Genomic DNA, 15845 nt, shown 5'->3' with positions numbered 1-15845 from the left:
AAAGCATTCACCCTCATCGAAATGAATTTGTTGGGCAACTTCAAAGCCAAAGCCACCGACTTGCGGTGCAATTTCCTTAGTACCACCTATTGATTTTCGTGATATTCCTTAATATCACTTATTAGATGATTGGAGTTATCTTCTCTTCCAATCTCACTAAACATGTGCTTCTAAAGAAACTCGTGCAGACAGAAGAACTATTTAATATTTACGAGCTTGAAAAGGTTTCCTCAACTTGAAGGTTCTTTTAGCCAGTTGTATTTGTTGCAGCATGCTGATGAATCATGACGCACATAATATTGCTGGTGTTGTCAGGTCAGCGTCTGCGTGCATGGGTGTCGCATGATGTGCTGATCGGAAGTCTGCATAAGCATATGCATTTGCATGCATGTCGTGGTCCTTCTAGAATGGGCAAATAAGTTACTACAAATCATGACATTGTCATCAAAATTACATCAAAAAAACTTCTACTGATGATTTAACTTCTGCTATCTAATTCTGTTCTTGAAAAAGAATTCCACATCACCACGATGGTTGGGACTCCTCCTTGCTGTTATCTGCAATCGAGCACCATCACTAAGCATGCGCTGTAATACCCTTGCAATGTTCTTTGCATCATCAATTCCTAAGTGGTGGCTGCCCAGCATGCTGATGCCCAATTCCCTCATCATGGTCATCATTCCGGTGGCCTGAAACATCAGAGAGAGAGAGATGCTTCAAACCTGAGCTCAGGTAAGGCGTAAGATATTCCCATAGAAGAAGGGAACCAATGATCCAAACTATTCCTAACGTGGCATTGCAGAAATTGAGAGAAGTGAAATGGATAAACATCTGCTTTTGCGTCAAAAAAGATGATGAGTGGCAGATTATTCCTCCCAAATGTTCACTACGTACCCTTCTTCTGTAGAAGTTGAGATAGACATCCTTCAGGTTGATCCACTCTTTGAAATATGATGGCACCTCAATACCGGAGACAGTACACTGTTGAGGAATTTTTGTCTTTATGTCCCAATTTCCACTATTCATCACAAAACACGGCAGTGGATTATCCTCTTTAATAAAAAACACAAAGGTCAGACACATAAGCGGAAAGCAAAAGTTCCATCTGCTGTCAAATGCAAAAGTCTGTTTCAAATATATGTACAACTTTGGTGTGGAAAACACACAGCTGCTGTTAGACATGGTATGACTAAAAGTGTAACTTTTATTACCTTTAAATTATGAAAGTGCGTATGATTCACGTGGATTACTCCTCTATATCCTCATGCGCAGTGAGGAGAAGGGATAAAGTATTGGCCAGCTGATCATGTAGTAATGATCAAAATTCTCCTGATCCTAGACAAAAAGTTATTACACAAAAACAGAAAGAGTGCATGTAAAGAAAAGTGAAACTTTTTCTTTATTGCTAGTAGTAAAAACTCATTCTTCTTTTTTTTTTTTTGTGCGGGAGCCAGTGATAGAACTTGATATGAATGTCCCTTCTGCAAGGCTCTCATGAACAAGGTGACTATTGACACTTGGATGGCTGCACTGCTTTACCGTAATTTAATGTTCCAGGGTTCAAGTTCAGTGGAGGTCATCTCCCAGTTTACGCATAAAATAAGAGAAATATTCACAACAAAAAGTTCCTTGGAAGATGAAATATTATATTTATTAGAATTATCTTAAATTTATCATCCATAACAGAATATAATAACGTTGATATGCTGTACAAGGCGAACATTTTTCTCACTGGTGAGAATACTTGGATCAACTGGATATGAGGCAAGCCTACCTATAGGAAACTTAAATTCCTCTCAAATGCCCAAAAATGGAGCAATCTCATTTAAATTATTCTAGACAGTCGGTGATTTGGCAATGAAGTTTAAAATATGGGTTTAATTTTGCTGTACCTTCAATGCACAAATTGCAGGTAGTGTCGACAAGCATGTTACACTGTATAAAAATTAAAGTCGTACACACCTATAAGAAACCCTACCCAGCAAAGGAATCAGTTTTATGCGACACATTCAGCAACTCATAAAAGAAATTGATGACTGATTTCATCATTCAGGTTAAACTTACCAAGTCACAAATGCTGCAGGATGAAGAGATCCACCCAGCTCCTTTTGCCACAAACAATGGTGTGCCAGCCACAACTCGAAGTCTTGAAGCACTTCCCTGAAAGGTACTGCCGTATCATGCCAGACACTGCAGGAAAGCATCTTATCCAAATTAAAAATGAAATAGAAGATATCCCTGACGTCCGATTGGCTAGAGCGTTTCAAAATGACCGAAGCTCCTTACTGCAAGTACCAGTGGAACTAGCTTGCTCACTGGGAAAGCTTATCTGTAAGACCGAAAAAACATCCAGGATGCATTTGGGAAGGTGAACCATGCAGCATGTACAACCAAAGATATTGAATAACTACAAATTTTTTAGATAAAAATATGCTTTACATCACAAAAACTTTGTTACCCAGACATGATTTCCAACACTAAAGTAAAAGAACTTTCATGTTGTCACATTCTAGACACACGATGCCATGATTTTTCCATGTTTTATGATCATTGACATAAATTTGCAGGCGCATGTGTAACAACAAGAAAGAAAGAGCCTATAAAGCTTTGACAGAAACAACTTCACTGGTATCTATTGGGAGATCACTAAATGCATTTGTTTCAGTACAGGGCCAATAATTATTTGGCCTCGTAAAGAAAGTGCTTTGGCATTGGTGGCAAACAGAATTCCCATGACAGATAATAGTATACATATTAGTTAATTTTGTGTGAGAGAGAGAAAAGTGAGGTAAATTCAAAATGTCAATTTGCTAATCCTTCACAAAAGGCCACTCCAAGGATAGATATCTAAAAAGTCGCCAATCATCTTTGGATGCATAACTTGAGAGAATAAGAATGTAATATCAGTAGCCTAAAGTGCAGGCTCATCTTAATGGCATGTTCATTATTGCATGTGTTGCAGGCAGTGGCACTTTGCTGTTTTGTGCACATTTTATGGCATTTGGCAATCTAGTAACTTGTGTAAATTAGTCTACAGATAGAAGGCTTATGTCCCAAAACTTTCCCACAATTTTGGACCCACATGAGAGTATGGCAAGACTGCCCCTTCTCCTCTCTTTCTTTCTTGTCACCATCTTCACACCACACCATCATACCATCAGATGCACAATCATATTTTGCACATCATTTTCACTTTAAATCAACAATGTAAATTATTCCAAAAAGAGACAAAAACAAATTGGATTATTATAGTGCAAATAAATGCAATACAAACACAAGGGCCTACACCAAAATTTCCACAATGCAATTAATAGGAGGATATACCGTTCAATGCCTAGCTTCCCATACTTTCCTTCAATATATTCATTTATCCTCTGCTCGCTCATTTTTGTTGGCCTCACAAACCTGTTCTTCAGATAGAAAAGCAAAATGAGAGGGTTAAGAACAAAACATTCAAAAGTCTGTAAAGCAAGAAAAGGTTACCAATTCCAAGAGCATTTTCAGCAATGCATAATCAACTGGATCAATTAAATATTCCAAAATAACTCACTGAAACATATTTAGAGAAACAGAAACCATTACAGCGGGAATTGAGGCTTTACCTATATTTCCTTTTTCTGCTTAGGGCATACCCCTGCAGGGTTTAAACTCATTACACCTTTTGGTTACAGCAGTGCAACTTAATTATCTACCAATCTCGTTGAAGGCTTCAAGCCCAAAATTCATACCTTACATAGTAATTTTGAGCCAAAAAAGCAAAAACAGATGCTAAATCTTTCATCAGCAAATTTGAGCAAGGTACAACCACTTTTCCACCTGCATCTGAACTTACCCTAAAGGTATGCACAAATTTTTGGACACTACTCAGAAGCAACTATGGATAGAACAGACATTTTTCGAATACAAATCTTCATCATCACAAACATGTGATCAAATATTATCTCAGATTCTCAGTCATTCTTTCTTGACAAGCAATGCACGTCTTATAGTGTTAAATCCATACAAGCATCAACACAGGTGCTACCTGAACGAAGCAAATAAGCAAGAACCAAAACTGTTTTTAAGATAAAAATTTCTGGTACTGTCATTTTTTTGTCCATATTGATTGGGAGATGTAGCTGCCTTGTGTTTTCTCTCTTGATAGGAAAAAACAAAGGACTCAAGGACAAAAATCCATGTACAAACGTACAGAGAAGGTCGATCCATAGATTGCCATATCAACAGATGATTGGCTGAGGAAAAGCTTCATTGAGGAGTTGAAGCCGGTAATGGCCTGTTACTAGATTCTCATCTCCCTTGCCCTTCTATATTACAACATGGCACTGCGGTCTCTAATTTTACCGGCTCTTTCTGTTGATAGGAAGTTTTCCAGTGATCAGATCAGAAATATTTAGTAAAATTTCACAATATCAAAATATTTTTTACGCAATCACAAGGTTTAACTGTCAGTTCTCAAAATAGAAGCCACGAATCATGTACGCCCAATAACAGCATCAATTTTCTTTCGTTTTCTCTTTCCGCATATGTCCCAAAAGGGAAAATGAGAACATGACTATTAATAATAAAACATGTTATTAAAAATAAAATATATACCTGTGGAAAGAATCAACGAACTCCATGGTCTTTGCACAAATCATTACAACAGGGAACTCTAGAATCTCAACTTTCCCTTCCAAGTCAAGTACCAAGAAATAATCCACGTGCTGAGGAGTCAAGTTTTCTACATCGTTTGCACCAACTTGGAATTCATTTGAGAAATTGTGATTGAATTTTTCAAGGTGCGCAGCGTCATTCACCTGTACCCAAAGAGAAAAGGTATAGACTTGCCTGAACTAAAATAGTAGCATGCACCTTGTTAAGAAGAAAAATAATGGAAAACAATACACTTAAATAAAATTAAAAAAAAAAACTGTTCAAAATTTTCTGGCAGCGAGAAAGATGAAAAAATAACCAACATGGTCATGAGTTTCTCTATTAAACTTATTTCAGAGATAAATCTCGTGAAATCATAATTGTCAAGATTTGGACATGATTGGAACATCTCATATGTAGAAACGGCGTGGTAACAGTTAAAAGTTCTTTTAAGCTATGCTTGGCACCATATGTCCTGGCTGTTGAGATATTTTAATGCCGAATCGAAGATAATATTCGGACGAGTGAGTCAGTTATTGGCCAGAGCATTAAGATGATCTCAATAACATAAAAAATGGCGACCTAAACATACATTGGATAATGGAGGACAAGAAGATAAATAATGGCGGAAGAAGAGGCTTCAACGCTTATCCTTGGTTCTCTCCCTCTCTCTCAGTGTCAATAAATAAATGGAGGGCAGTAGAGGGTGAGCTATGGATCTTTTGTTCCGAACGGCATCAACAAATTTTCAAGCACAAAAAAACTCGGAAAAGAACAAGGGCAACTATCAGTACAATACGAAAACCGTAACGGGTGTTAATTGCAAATCCATCTGACGCTATAGAGTAAACAAGAGAAACAACAGATAGGGAAGGACGAAATCGATAACTGAGACAACGTCGGAAAGGGTGACAGAAAACACGGACCATTGTGCACTGTCCCTGCGTGTGGTAGAGGCATAGAGGCTTCCAACGCTTTGTGGCAGCAGCAGATTCAACGTCTGGTGAAGTCGAGTGGGCCGCGATAATGAGTTTGGCGGGTTGGTAGGTTCTTCTGCTGCGTAGAGCAGGAAAGACCTTGACCACCCTCCTTAAAACCGTGGTGGCGGCAGCGGTGCTGGTGGTGGTGCAGAGGGACATGCCGGCGTAGCAGCAGAACATCTGAGGAACGAATCAAATGGCAGCGGATGTGGCTACTCCATTATTTTTTAGCGTCCCTTATTCTTCCTGTTCTTCCCCTCTCCCTCTCTCCCCCAAAATCGTCAGTGGAAAAGTGACACAGTAAATCCCGCATGTTTCCATTCTGGAGATACTTGCATTTTGGACTCCAAGCCCTTGGCTTCCACTGATACGGTTTATGTTGTCTTCTTGAAAATTTTGTTGTTGTTTGGCCGAAAGACAGTGTTAGCCGACAGGTTTAACCTGAAGCAAGAAGAAGGAAGTAACACGCAAACCGGAACCATGCGCCGATAGACTTACCAATAGCAACGCGATCGAAATGAATTTACTGAATGTTCATAGGCTCATCCACGTCAAGTTTAACACACTCCCACTTCGTAGTTTCTAGAAACTCATGTCTACTCTAGTACATCTTACTTCAAAGACCAATTTGAAGAAAACAAAAAAGGTTCAAATTCATGTACTTCAAGTACGCACAATCTACTTAATTGACACCGTCTGAAGAGATGGAAAAAATTTACTTTGGTAATTCTTAAGATGAAGTTAAGGGAAAAGGAGGGCAATGAATGAATGAAAAAGAAAAGAAAGAAAAGAAACGAAGAGACAATACACATTTAAACATTTGTCTTTCCTATACAAATACTCAGCTTGGAAATTTAATGGACCAAGAGACAACAATTGGAAGATCTTAACCTTGTTTACAAGTAGGGCAACGAAATGGGCTGAGCTTCACTTGGTTGGCATAGCTTCATTTGTGAATTGCTCGACAGAATCGACGAAAAAGTTCCGTATATTAGATAAATCCAATATATACGAACGTTCGATTCACACAAACATATTAATACAATATACAGAGATTATACAATGGATGTGTATATAGAATGTTATATATACCAAGTATACATAACATGTGTATCTCATACATATATAGAACAAAAAACATACACATACTATATGCAGAAAATTATCATATTAGTTAAGATATATCAGCCGTGAATGTGCTTCATGATATTAGGTTCACGAAGATGATTTTTATGTTAAAAAACCCAACAATTTTGAAACCAGGATGTCCTAATAAATAAAAAGTAACTTTGAAAGCTTGAAAGCATACTTTAAAAAACTCAGAAGGCTCAAAGGGGTGTGGTTTACGTGCACACTGCTTCTTGCGAAAGCGAAAAGTCAGTGTACTTCTTGGAAGGAGGGAGAACTAGTAAGCTTTTTTTTTTTAAAAAAACAAAGATTTAAGGCTATATCTTCACTACACTTCTCAATAACTCCCAAAAAATTTTCAACCTACATAATACTAGTGGTAGATTTGAGACATGTTTTTCCCATACTTATCACACATATTATTCATATATCGTCATGTAATAACAAGGCCAAAGAAAATAATTTGAGTACCTCCATGTATGCTAAGTCAAATTTAAATTTAACTCCTTTTAGCCATAAAAAAGAAAACTGAAACCGTTCAGGTTCCCGGCAAGCCCTACCTAAAACGGGCGGGCAATTCCTTTTGCCTCCATATTTTTCATTTTGAAGGACGAGACACACAGAGAGAGAGATGGCCGGAAGAATGGAAATCGTGGTTTCCACTCTCTACGACGATAACCAATCTCTGATTACAGTAAGGACCTTTCTTTCCTCTCCATTTATAGTTCTCATAAATTCGCCATACATGGTTTCATTCTCTTTTTTCAACCTCAATCAGGATATAAGGAAGGCCTTCTCGGTACTCAAAGGGATCGCAGTGGACCTGGAGAGGGACAAGCAGTTCGATCAGGTTCACTCACTTTAACCTCTTCCTCATCTCTCTCTTCGAGAGCTTCTACGGCTTTTCTCTGTCAGCTTCTTTGATGGGCAGTTCTTAGAAAAACATCATGGAAAAACTACAGGTTGGTGGGTCATTTTGATGCATTCGATTCAAGTACTCTTGCAGGTTAAAGAAATTGAAGGTGCCGCTCTCGAATTGTTAGCGGCTTTCGATGAAGTCTCGTGCTTCTCTTCAGCCATTCAACAAATTGGCGCGACTTATGTTCCGCCGTCCAATAATGAGGTTCTTCGGTTGTTCCTTCTCTTATTTGCTCTCTTTTTTGCGCGCTTTCTGTCCTTGTTGCTGGCTTTTATCAAGGCATGTTTGGCTTAGAGGATTTTCTTGTCCTGTTGTTGTTGTGATGTTGAGAAGCTAACGGATTTTGGCAAGCTAATAGAAGAAGGGATTGCCCGATTCAAGAGCCAGTCAACTTCTCAGCCACAGAACCATCCCCTTTTCCGGCAGTTCAAGGAGGCAATCTGGGTATAGTTTTCTAGGGATCCTTTCTTAATTGGTCACTGTTCAGTGTAACACTTCATTATTTTTGCAGTAATGTCCCGTCTTACTGGGATTAATTGCACAATCATTCTGCATTCTTTCATTGGTTCAAATATGTGTTTAAAACTGAATTACCAAAGAAAAATATGGGTGCCCTCCTTGTAAGTTGATGGCCTTTCCATTTGCATGCTTCCAAGAGCAGTCACCAGAGGCTATTGAAGAATATGAACTCAAGATGTGGGAGTGTCAACATTTGCAATATTAGAAAATGCAAGGATGTAATGATTTGGATTCAGATTCGAATGACCCAAACACATGGAAACCGGAGATAGATAATATTTGGTACAGCCGAGTAAAACAAAATCCCGATAACATATCCTACTTGTTTGCGTTCTAACTAAGTGTTAGCGTGGAGCACCTTCTCCTTTGCAATCCTTTCTTCCCTAGTAGTAACAATCAGGAAATGAAATAATTTATATAAGATAGAAAGACAAATCAAGTTTCAGCATGCACCGATTTGTCCTTTCCTGTTAATATTCGAAATTTTGGCTCGGATGGTCTCACTAATGCACAGAAAACTGTTGAGTGGACGACCCATGAATTTACTTATTTACTTCTCTCGCATGTTTGTGCATTGAATGCTTAATTTCGCCATTCCAATAACTAAAGTGTCACTTTCTGTAGAATGTTCACCATGCAGGCCAACCAATGCCGGGGGACGAGCAGGAGGAAATTGTAATGACCAGCACTCAGTGTAATCTTTTGAACACCCGATGTCCTATCTCTGGAAAGCCAGTCGGTGAACTGGATAATCCTGTTCGCAGGTAGGCAACTCATGCTTGGAATATTACTAATACTGACATATATATTAGACACCAGTCAATAACATATGCTTGCTTTTGCACAGACCACTGCATAGCTGGATGAAACATGAATTATAAAAATCACAGAGTAGCAGCAGCACCTCATTCAAACTTTAATATGCCTTGGAATTTTGCTTGCAGAACTAGTTTGTGAGTGAGAAATTCTAGGATAGATGAAATAAGTTATAGCTATTGTTGAGCAAACTATTTAGCAAAAGCTTTTGCAGTAATGGCACGGGAGAATATGTATATGTGATTGTGTCTTGATTATAAGTTTCATAGTATATGTATTCTTCTCTGCTGCCACCTCCTGGAAATCCATCTCTTAGCCTCTGTCCTTCCCCTAATTTGCAGTAGTAGTGGGATGGTAACTCGGGTTATTTGCGGCTCTCATTAACAGGATTATCTTTCTTTTATGTATCTGCATATGCATATAAGTATGCACTCACACTTTAATGTAAATGTGTTCACGTGACAACATCCTAATACGTGAAGCATTAACTACAGCTTTTTTATGATGTGTAACGGCTTATGGATCTTCTGTAACATGAGATGGTATCCATGTAAGAGTGTGTACAATTTAGCCAGGATCATGAATATCCTTTGGATTTCCAAATAGCTGACGGGTCATCAGGTCGAGTCGCTGCAAACTGGAAAATCCAGGCGAAAGGAGACTGGATGGGACATGTCTCCTCCTTAGGATATTCCTTTATTAGGATTTTAATCTTAAATGTACCTGACTGCTTTTATCATATCAAGACCACCAAGTTTCCAACAAGTGCTAGCTATTTCAAAATGTCATTTGGTTATTGGGGGATGGTGATATAGCAATGTTGCCATCATTTTCATGTACGTTTGAGAAGTGATAAAATATAATATCCCAAGCAGTCTGTAGAGAAAACGATAAACAAAATAACTATGAGCTTATATACATTTTGGTTTAGTGGATTTGCTTGGAATGATTGTTTAAAAGGATTGATATTATCTTTTGTTTCAGCATGGATTGCAAGCATATATATGAAAAGAAGGCAATAATGCACTACATGAAACACAATAAGCAGTTGAAGTGCCCTGTAGCAGGTATGGATCTTTTATTCCTGTGTTGTATGTCTATTTGTCATAGAATATAATTCAATATTCTTTTCCACAGGTTGCCCAAAGATTCTGGTTCCAAATAGAGTTGCATGTGATCCATTATTGCTGGTAGATATTGAAGAATTACGCTCAAGAAGCATTCGTGCTTCAGATACCAATGTGGTTGAGGACTGTACAGAGATTGATTAAGATTGATTTTTGTATATCTAGATGCCCTTTCATGAGCATGGTTACTCCCATTTTTGATCAAATGGAACACCCCCAAGAGAATTGTTTGAACCGTTCCATGCTGGCAGTTTAGTATAGAGCACCATGTCAATTAACCGGCAATCATGTACTCATATTGGCCCTTCACCTAACCTGCACTCTTTTGTAATTTTGCTGCAGCAGCCAAACAATTGGTAAGCCAAGTATCTAATATATTTACATTTAAAATGCTTTCGTCTACCATTCATCTCCTAGTATTGTCAGGTGGGCACAAGTTAGATGGTACCAGACGTTGGTCGTGCTACTATCCACAAGAGAGTAATGCTGTGTTAGTTCAGCATCTGCATAGCAAAGATCAAAGAAAGATGAACTTGATGTTTCTGACTTTGATCTATTTTGCTGAACTAACATAACCTGTGTCTCATCGGCCTGTTAATCTTTACCAAGTCAGGTCAGTAGCTTACTTAACAGGGTCAAGACAAGCTTGGTATGTGCCTCATGCTGATTCAATCAAAGAGTTAATCGGTACAATTTACTGCTTTACTTCCATCCCATGGAACCAGTTTGCTATTCAGTAATTCATCCTGCACATGCCCAATGCATTATTTGTCCATGCTGCAAGCTTAGGACACTCCCTCAAAGGTCTAATTCTAGGCTATAACAACTTCAGAATGTTTTCTCCACTGATCTATCTCTAGCCTTCTCTCGACCACTAGTAACCAAATGTAGCCTGCATTGTGGCTGATGCATGACACATTAGTCACTTGCTTATACAAGAGACGCTGATCAACTTTTGCTTTCTCGTGGCTTTTTGGTTCTTAATGATTTATGTTTTAATTTTCATAACGGAACAAATCAAAATAGACCAGTTCACCTTGATTGACTAAAAGCCTCTTTGGTATTTTTTTAATTGAAAATTTGAAATGGACCGGCTCACACTTTGGTATGGCTGATACAGCTTGGTTATGGCATCTCACAAAACGATTCCTGCGCAAAGTTGTTGCTGAGAATGTTGGTCTCTATCCTTGAACTTCATTCGCAAACATTAAAGTGTCCTCACAACCTCGTCTTGATCCAGGACAGGTGAAAGGCACATCATATCCAAAAGAATCATTCTGATTTATTTCTGGCATTTTGCTGTCCTGGCCCAAGAAGTCCTACTTGCCTCAGTATATGCTGTCTAGAACTGGATCAAATGGCACTAATATCAGATTAGGAGATTTGGTTTGTTTCATTTTCTTTTAGCCTATGATTAGACTATAAATGATCCTACTTATTGTTGAGGATTTGTCTTTTTGAAAACCTTTCCAGTTGTTTTTTCCCCCCAAGTACTTAGCACCCATTTCTAAGCTTAAAAAAACTCAGAATGATCTTCATTGTATTGGAAGTGTTTTGTCAGTATCAGTATCGTATCAGTTTGCTGATTGATACGGTGTATTAGCGAATTCATATTTTTACGCTAGGCTTATATCAACTTTCTTTTTGACGTGAATTTAAAATAATTTAACTTAATTTAGAATAAAGATACTTAAATGACAAGAAAATTATGCCCTTTTCTGCCTTAATTGAGACAATAAGAATAAGATGAGGAACACAAAAAACTAGGTGGACAAAAGTGGGTAGACTTTTTCTTTCGTATGTTTTTTTTTTCTCTCTTTTTTGTGTAGATTAGTTTGTGAAAAGCATAGTTGGCTTTCTTGGAACTTGATATTGGATTGGTCTCAGTGAAAGTCATCTGGAGATCAGCCGGTCAGCTTCCGGCGAGACAATGGGTTTCATTTAATTTATGATATTTAAATTTTAATAAATGCTAAACATAAAAGCTACGACGCATGACTTTAAATTAGCAAATGGTTTATAAATGTGTTTTAGTTCTAAATTGTTAGTGCTTACTCGATTATTTCTCCATTATTCGGCAAAACATTGGCGAACAAAAACTAAAACAAATCCGAAAAGGAAGAAAAAACTCAGAAGTAGTCCAAAGGAAAATCCAAAAAGGCAGGACTTGGGAGTTGGGGAGAGAAGCGATTGCCGGTTCGTACACAAACAAGTCACTCCTCGCACTGTAAGAAGCTTAACTTCTCATGCCCGTGACGTACGGACTATATATATATATATATATATATACACATTCACACTTATATATTTAATGTAATATGCACGGTGTTCTTTGGGACATGTTGCAAAAAAGATAATAGTCATACCGAACACATAAGTTGCATATTTGTTGCATATTTGTAACAAAACAAGAACCAACTCTCAATAGCTGATCGACAATAATCGGTAGATGAGTTGAATTGGCCAAACTATCGGCTCACACATTTAACTGAATTGGTTGTCAATAAAAAAATGTTAAATATTTATTTCTTAAGAAACCAACAAAATATAACGATTAATCAACACAAAAAACATTCAAAAACCTTATAAAATAAAAAATAATAAGTGTTCCTCTTGCATCGGCCATGGATTAAATGAAAATCACCTATTCAGCAGTAGCAGATCCAAAATTTTTTTTTGACGGAGGCACTCCTTTAATACCTTTAATTTCTTTGATGCACTTATATGTATAACAATCAAATATATCAAAACATTAACATATATATTAAACTAATTTTGTGAGGCTGGTGGAGCCAATTGAGGACAATTCTTTTAACACTGATTGGTACAACAAGGTGAGAACACACATATATATAATATATGTAAACTCGTTTTGCATGGTCAAAATAAGGAACATGTCCGACAGATGATGAAGTTTAATTAAAAAAAGTGGAAAATGTCAGGAATAAACTCATCAAGCACACTAAGAGCAAGAATAAACTTTGGAAACTTACGCATTGGATTTGAAATAGTAAAAAAAATTCAATCAAAACGCGCAATCCACAGAGAGGGAGCATAAGTTGGAATTTGGAAAGGAATCTAGTGAGTTGGACGCCGTCGGATGCGGTCGGGGACCTTCAAAAAATACAAAGGGAAAAGAAACTCTAGCGTCACAAACCACTTCACCATAAGACGACACACTTTTCTCAATAAACAAACCGAAAACCAATAGTCTATCTTTCTTTCTGCATTTATATTTCAAACACAATGAGCAATTGTACTGGTTCACAGAACTAACTACATATGTGATTAAGCCTAAATTAAGCTTAAGAATTCATATAATATAATACATGCATTGTATGTATGCATTTCTACTCAGTGTGCCGATCTATCTAAGTTCATAAGGCTTCAAAAGTGAGATTTCCCATTTATAAATTCCGTTGACATGTTAAAAGTTGTATCCATCCAAACAGTTTCAAGTCATTCGTGCTTCTTTTTTGGAAAAGAACAAGCTTATAGTTTGACATAATTGGACCAACTTCTCTCTCTCTCTCTCTCTCTCTATATATATATATATATATATATATATCTATATATATATATATATATATAATGCATGTGGAGGAGACATACATCTTCTGACTGCAGAGGCGGACACTGTGACCGAAAAATTCACGCGTCCTCTGATCAGTCTCTCCCCTTCGGCCCTTCACGGCTTCCCTATTCTCAAGCTCACTACTCCCTACGCCAGCGTCTTCACCTGCTGGTCATTTAATTAAAGGATGTCTTTGTCGATTTTTCAACATAGTCCATCTACTCTCTGGCATTTCTAGAATCTCACATTTTCTTATTTTTCCATTTCTCAGTTTTTTGGAAATGCAGTAAATATTGGAGTCCAGATCATATCTAGATTTGCAAAATCCGATCCATTCTGTGTATTAACTGCTCTCACATGTAGTTGGCATGCTCACCGATCCGGGTCGCGAGTCTCTCGAGCTGAGTAGGATCGTTATTTTTTGAATTGTGAACTTTATTGAATATATGCAAATACTTATACAACAGTTATTGTGCTTTAGTAAATGAAAAAATCAAACATAAAGTGTTGACAAACTTACTTTCTTCATTTATTTGTAACAAAAATGCATTATACAAGTTATGACCTAGCTCAGCCGAGTCATGAGATCAACTCCTTGACCTAGTGACCGAGTCTTCAGCTGATCCAAGTCCGAGTTTGCCCACTATGACTTATATCTCTCCCTCTCTTGTGCATTACTACAAACAGTACACGAACAAAAGAATGCTGACAAAATGGATTGTGGCTCAGCTTGTGATGAAAAGGAGCTCAGTTGGAGCTTCTCACTTGAATCGATAAACCAAACACCAAGTATTTGCACCTTTATATGCTACTTTTATAATCATTGATGCCATTTTATTTTTTATTCAAAAAATCGGTTGAAAAAAACGTGTTTTTATTTAGAGTTAACCGTCTTCTACTAAGTTCTCAGCTTAAATTAGAAAAAAAAGAGAGCAAAATGCTAAAAAAATTGCTAAAATGGGAAGGAAGGAATTGTTCCCCCCCAAAAAAAAAAAAAAAAACTGACAGTCGACGCGGAAGGAGCACATGATAATACGCGTAGACAAGTGTCTCGTTTACCAGCATCACCGGTCCGGACCTCTCTTTTTTTTATATATTATTTACTCATTTGATGATTGGGGTCAGGTCCATGAAAACAGGACGGCAGGACCCACTTGAGATTGACGCCCCCTCTCATAATTAGTTAAATGCAACTGGGTCACTTATCAATATGATAAAAAACTAAGATGTGAAAATTGATTTTCTTGTCAAACAAAGCCCATTGATGAGCAATTTTATTTGCCAGATCCGATCACTGATCAATTGAACCTTTGATTTGACTCAATTATGGAGTTAAATTTTTTAAACTGAATCTGGACCTAACGAGGGTAAGATATGAACTTCACGTATAATTGGGCCCGAACCTGCCCTATCTGGTTCAGCCACTTAACCATATTTGAAATGCGTCTCTTTAGGGGCCGTTTGAAAACAGTTTATAACTTTTTCATGAATATGGTTTAAACATTGAGGTCTTAAGTGATTAATGAATCAATGACAATGTTTAGGACATATTCATAGAACAATTACAAATTATTTCTTTTACCAAATGGGCCCTTAGGGATCGTTTGGTAATGTTAACAGTTTGGTACCATCCTGTGAATCTATCCCAAGGAATGAGATAAATTCATTTAAATGTCATCGTATTTCATAAATCGATTAATTTTTTGAAGCAAATTCATGAAATAGTAACAACTTATTATTATTGCCAAACACCCACTTGAGGATCATAAGACTCATTTTCCTTGAATAGATTAGATTAAACTAATTCAATCCTAGGTTGGTGATTAGATGTTTCTGACCCATTAACATCCCCAACGAAATCGTTTGAGTATGAAAACATTCTGAATTGATATGAAGTACTCATGAGCTAATCGAGACCAGTTTGAGCTCAAATAGTGCTTATATTATCCGGTGGTGCAGGCTCGTCTAAGCTCGGCGCCAAGCCTGGGTTAGTAAGTTCAAGATGAGCATGCACAGAGTTCGAGCTAATCAAATAAATTAATGAATTGAGCTCAAACATACCTCTGATTGGTTCGTGGTTTAGACCCAGCTGGGCTACCTTGATCTACACACTAAACCGAGATGATTCCTATTCTTGGCCGATTATATTG

General features: G+C 37.5%; 2 protein-coding genes across 2 annotated transcripts; one reads left to right on the top strand and one right to left on the bottom strand.

The window, feature by feature from the left end:
* Positions 1–363: 363 nt before the first annotated feature.
* LOC116261477 (uncharacterized exonuclease domain-containing protein At3g15140) lies at positions 364–6112 on the bottom strand. Its single transcript, XM_031640250.2, has 6 exons — positions 5559–6112; positions 4594–4796; positions 3325–3405; positions 2065–2190; positions 895–1018; positions 364–689 (listed from the first exon to the last, which is right to left on the bottom strand). Exons 1-6 carry the CDS (start codon positions 5790–5792, stop codon positions 489–491), a joined length of 969 nt encoding a protein of 322 aa, XP_031496110.1. The 5' UTR covers positions 5793–6112; the 3' UTR covers positions 364–488.
* Positions 6113–7277: 1165 nt separating this feature from the next.
* LOC116260143 (E3 SUMO-protein ligase MMS21) lies at positions 7278–10524 on the top strand. Its single transcript, XM_031638247.2, has 7 exons — positions 7278–7434; positions 7519–7590; positions 7747–7863; positions 7993–8103; positions 8803–8942; positions 9979–10061; positions 10132–10524. The coding sequence occupies exons 1-7, from the start codon at positions 7372–7374 to the stop codon at positions 10263–10265; spliced, it is 720 nt and encodes a 239-aa protein (XP_031494107.1). The 5' UTR covers positions 7278–7371; the 3' UTR covers positions 10266–10524.
* The last annotated feature ends 5321 nt before the right edge of the window (positions 10525–15845 follow it).

This window comes from Nymphaea colorata, chromosome 9, assembly GCF_008831285.2.
Source record: "Nymphaea colorata isolate Beijing-Zhang1983 chromosome 9, ASM883128v2, whole genome shotgun sequence".
NCBI lineage: Eukaryota > Viridiplantae > Streptophyta > Magnoliopsida > Nymphaeales > Nymphaeaceae > Nymphaea > Nymphaea colorata.
Note: the sequence above shows the minus strand (reverse complement) of the source record. Positions and strands in the feature narration are given on the sequence as shown.

Bases quoted from the DNA above. Each gene is read 5' to 3' on its own strand.
- LOC116261477 (XM_031640250.2), bottom strand. From the start codon at position 5,792: ATGTTCTGCTGCTACGCCGGCATGTCCCTCTGCACCACCACCAGCACC. The intron at 3,406-4,593 runs GTATATATTTTA...TCTGAAGAACAG, and splicing joins TTCGTTGATTCTTTCCACAG to GTTTGTGAGGCCAACAAAAA. The intron at 1,019-2,064 runs GTAAGTTTAACC...TGTGATGAATAG, and splicing joins CCTGCAGCATTTGTGACTTG to TGGAAATTGGGACATAAAGA.
- LOC116260143 (XM_031638247.2), top strand. From the start codon at position 7,372: ATGGCCGGAAGAATGGAAATCGTGGTTTCCACTCTCTACGACGATAAC. The intron at 7,864-7,992 runs GTTCTTCGGTTG...GATGTTGAGAAG, and splicing joins TTCCGCCGTCCAATAATGAG to CTAACGGATTTTGGCAAGCT. The intron at 8,104-8,802 runs GTATAGTTTTCT...CACTTTCTGTAG, and splicing joins AGTTCAAGGAGGCAATCTGG to AATGTTCACCATGCAGGCCA.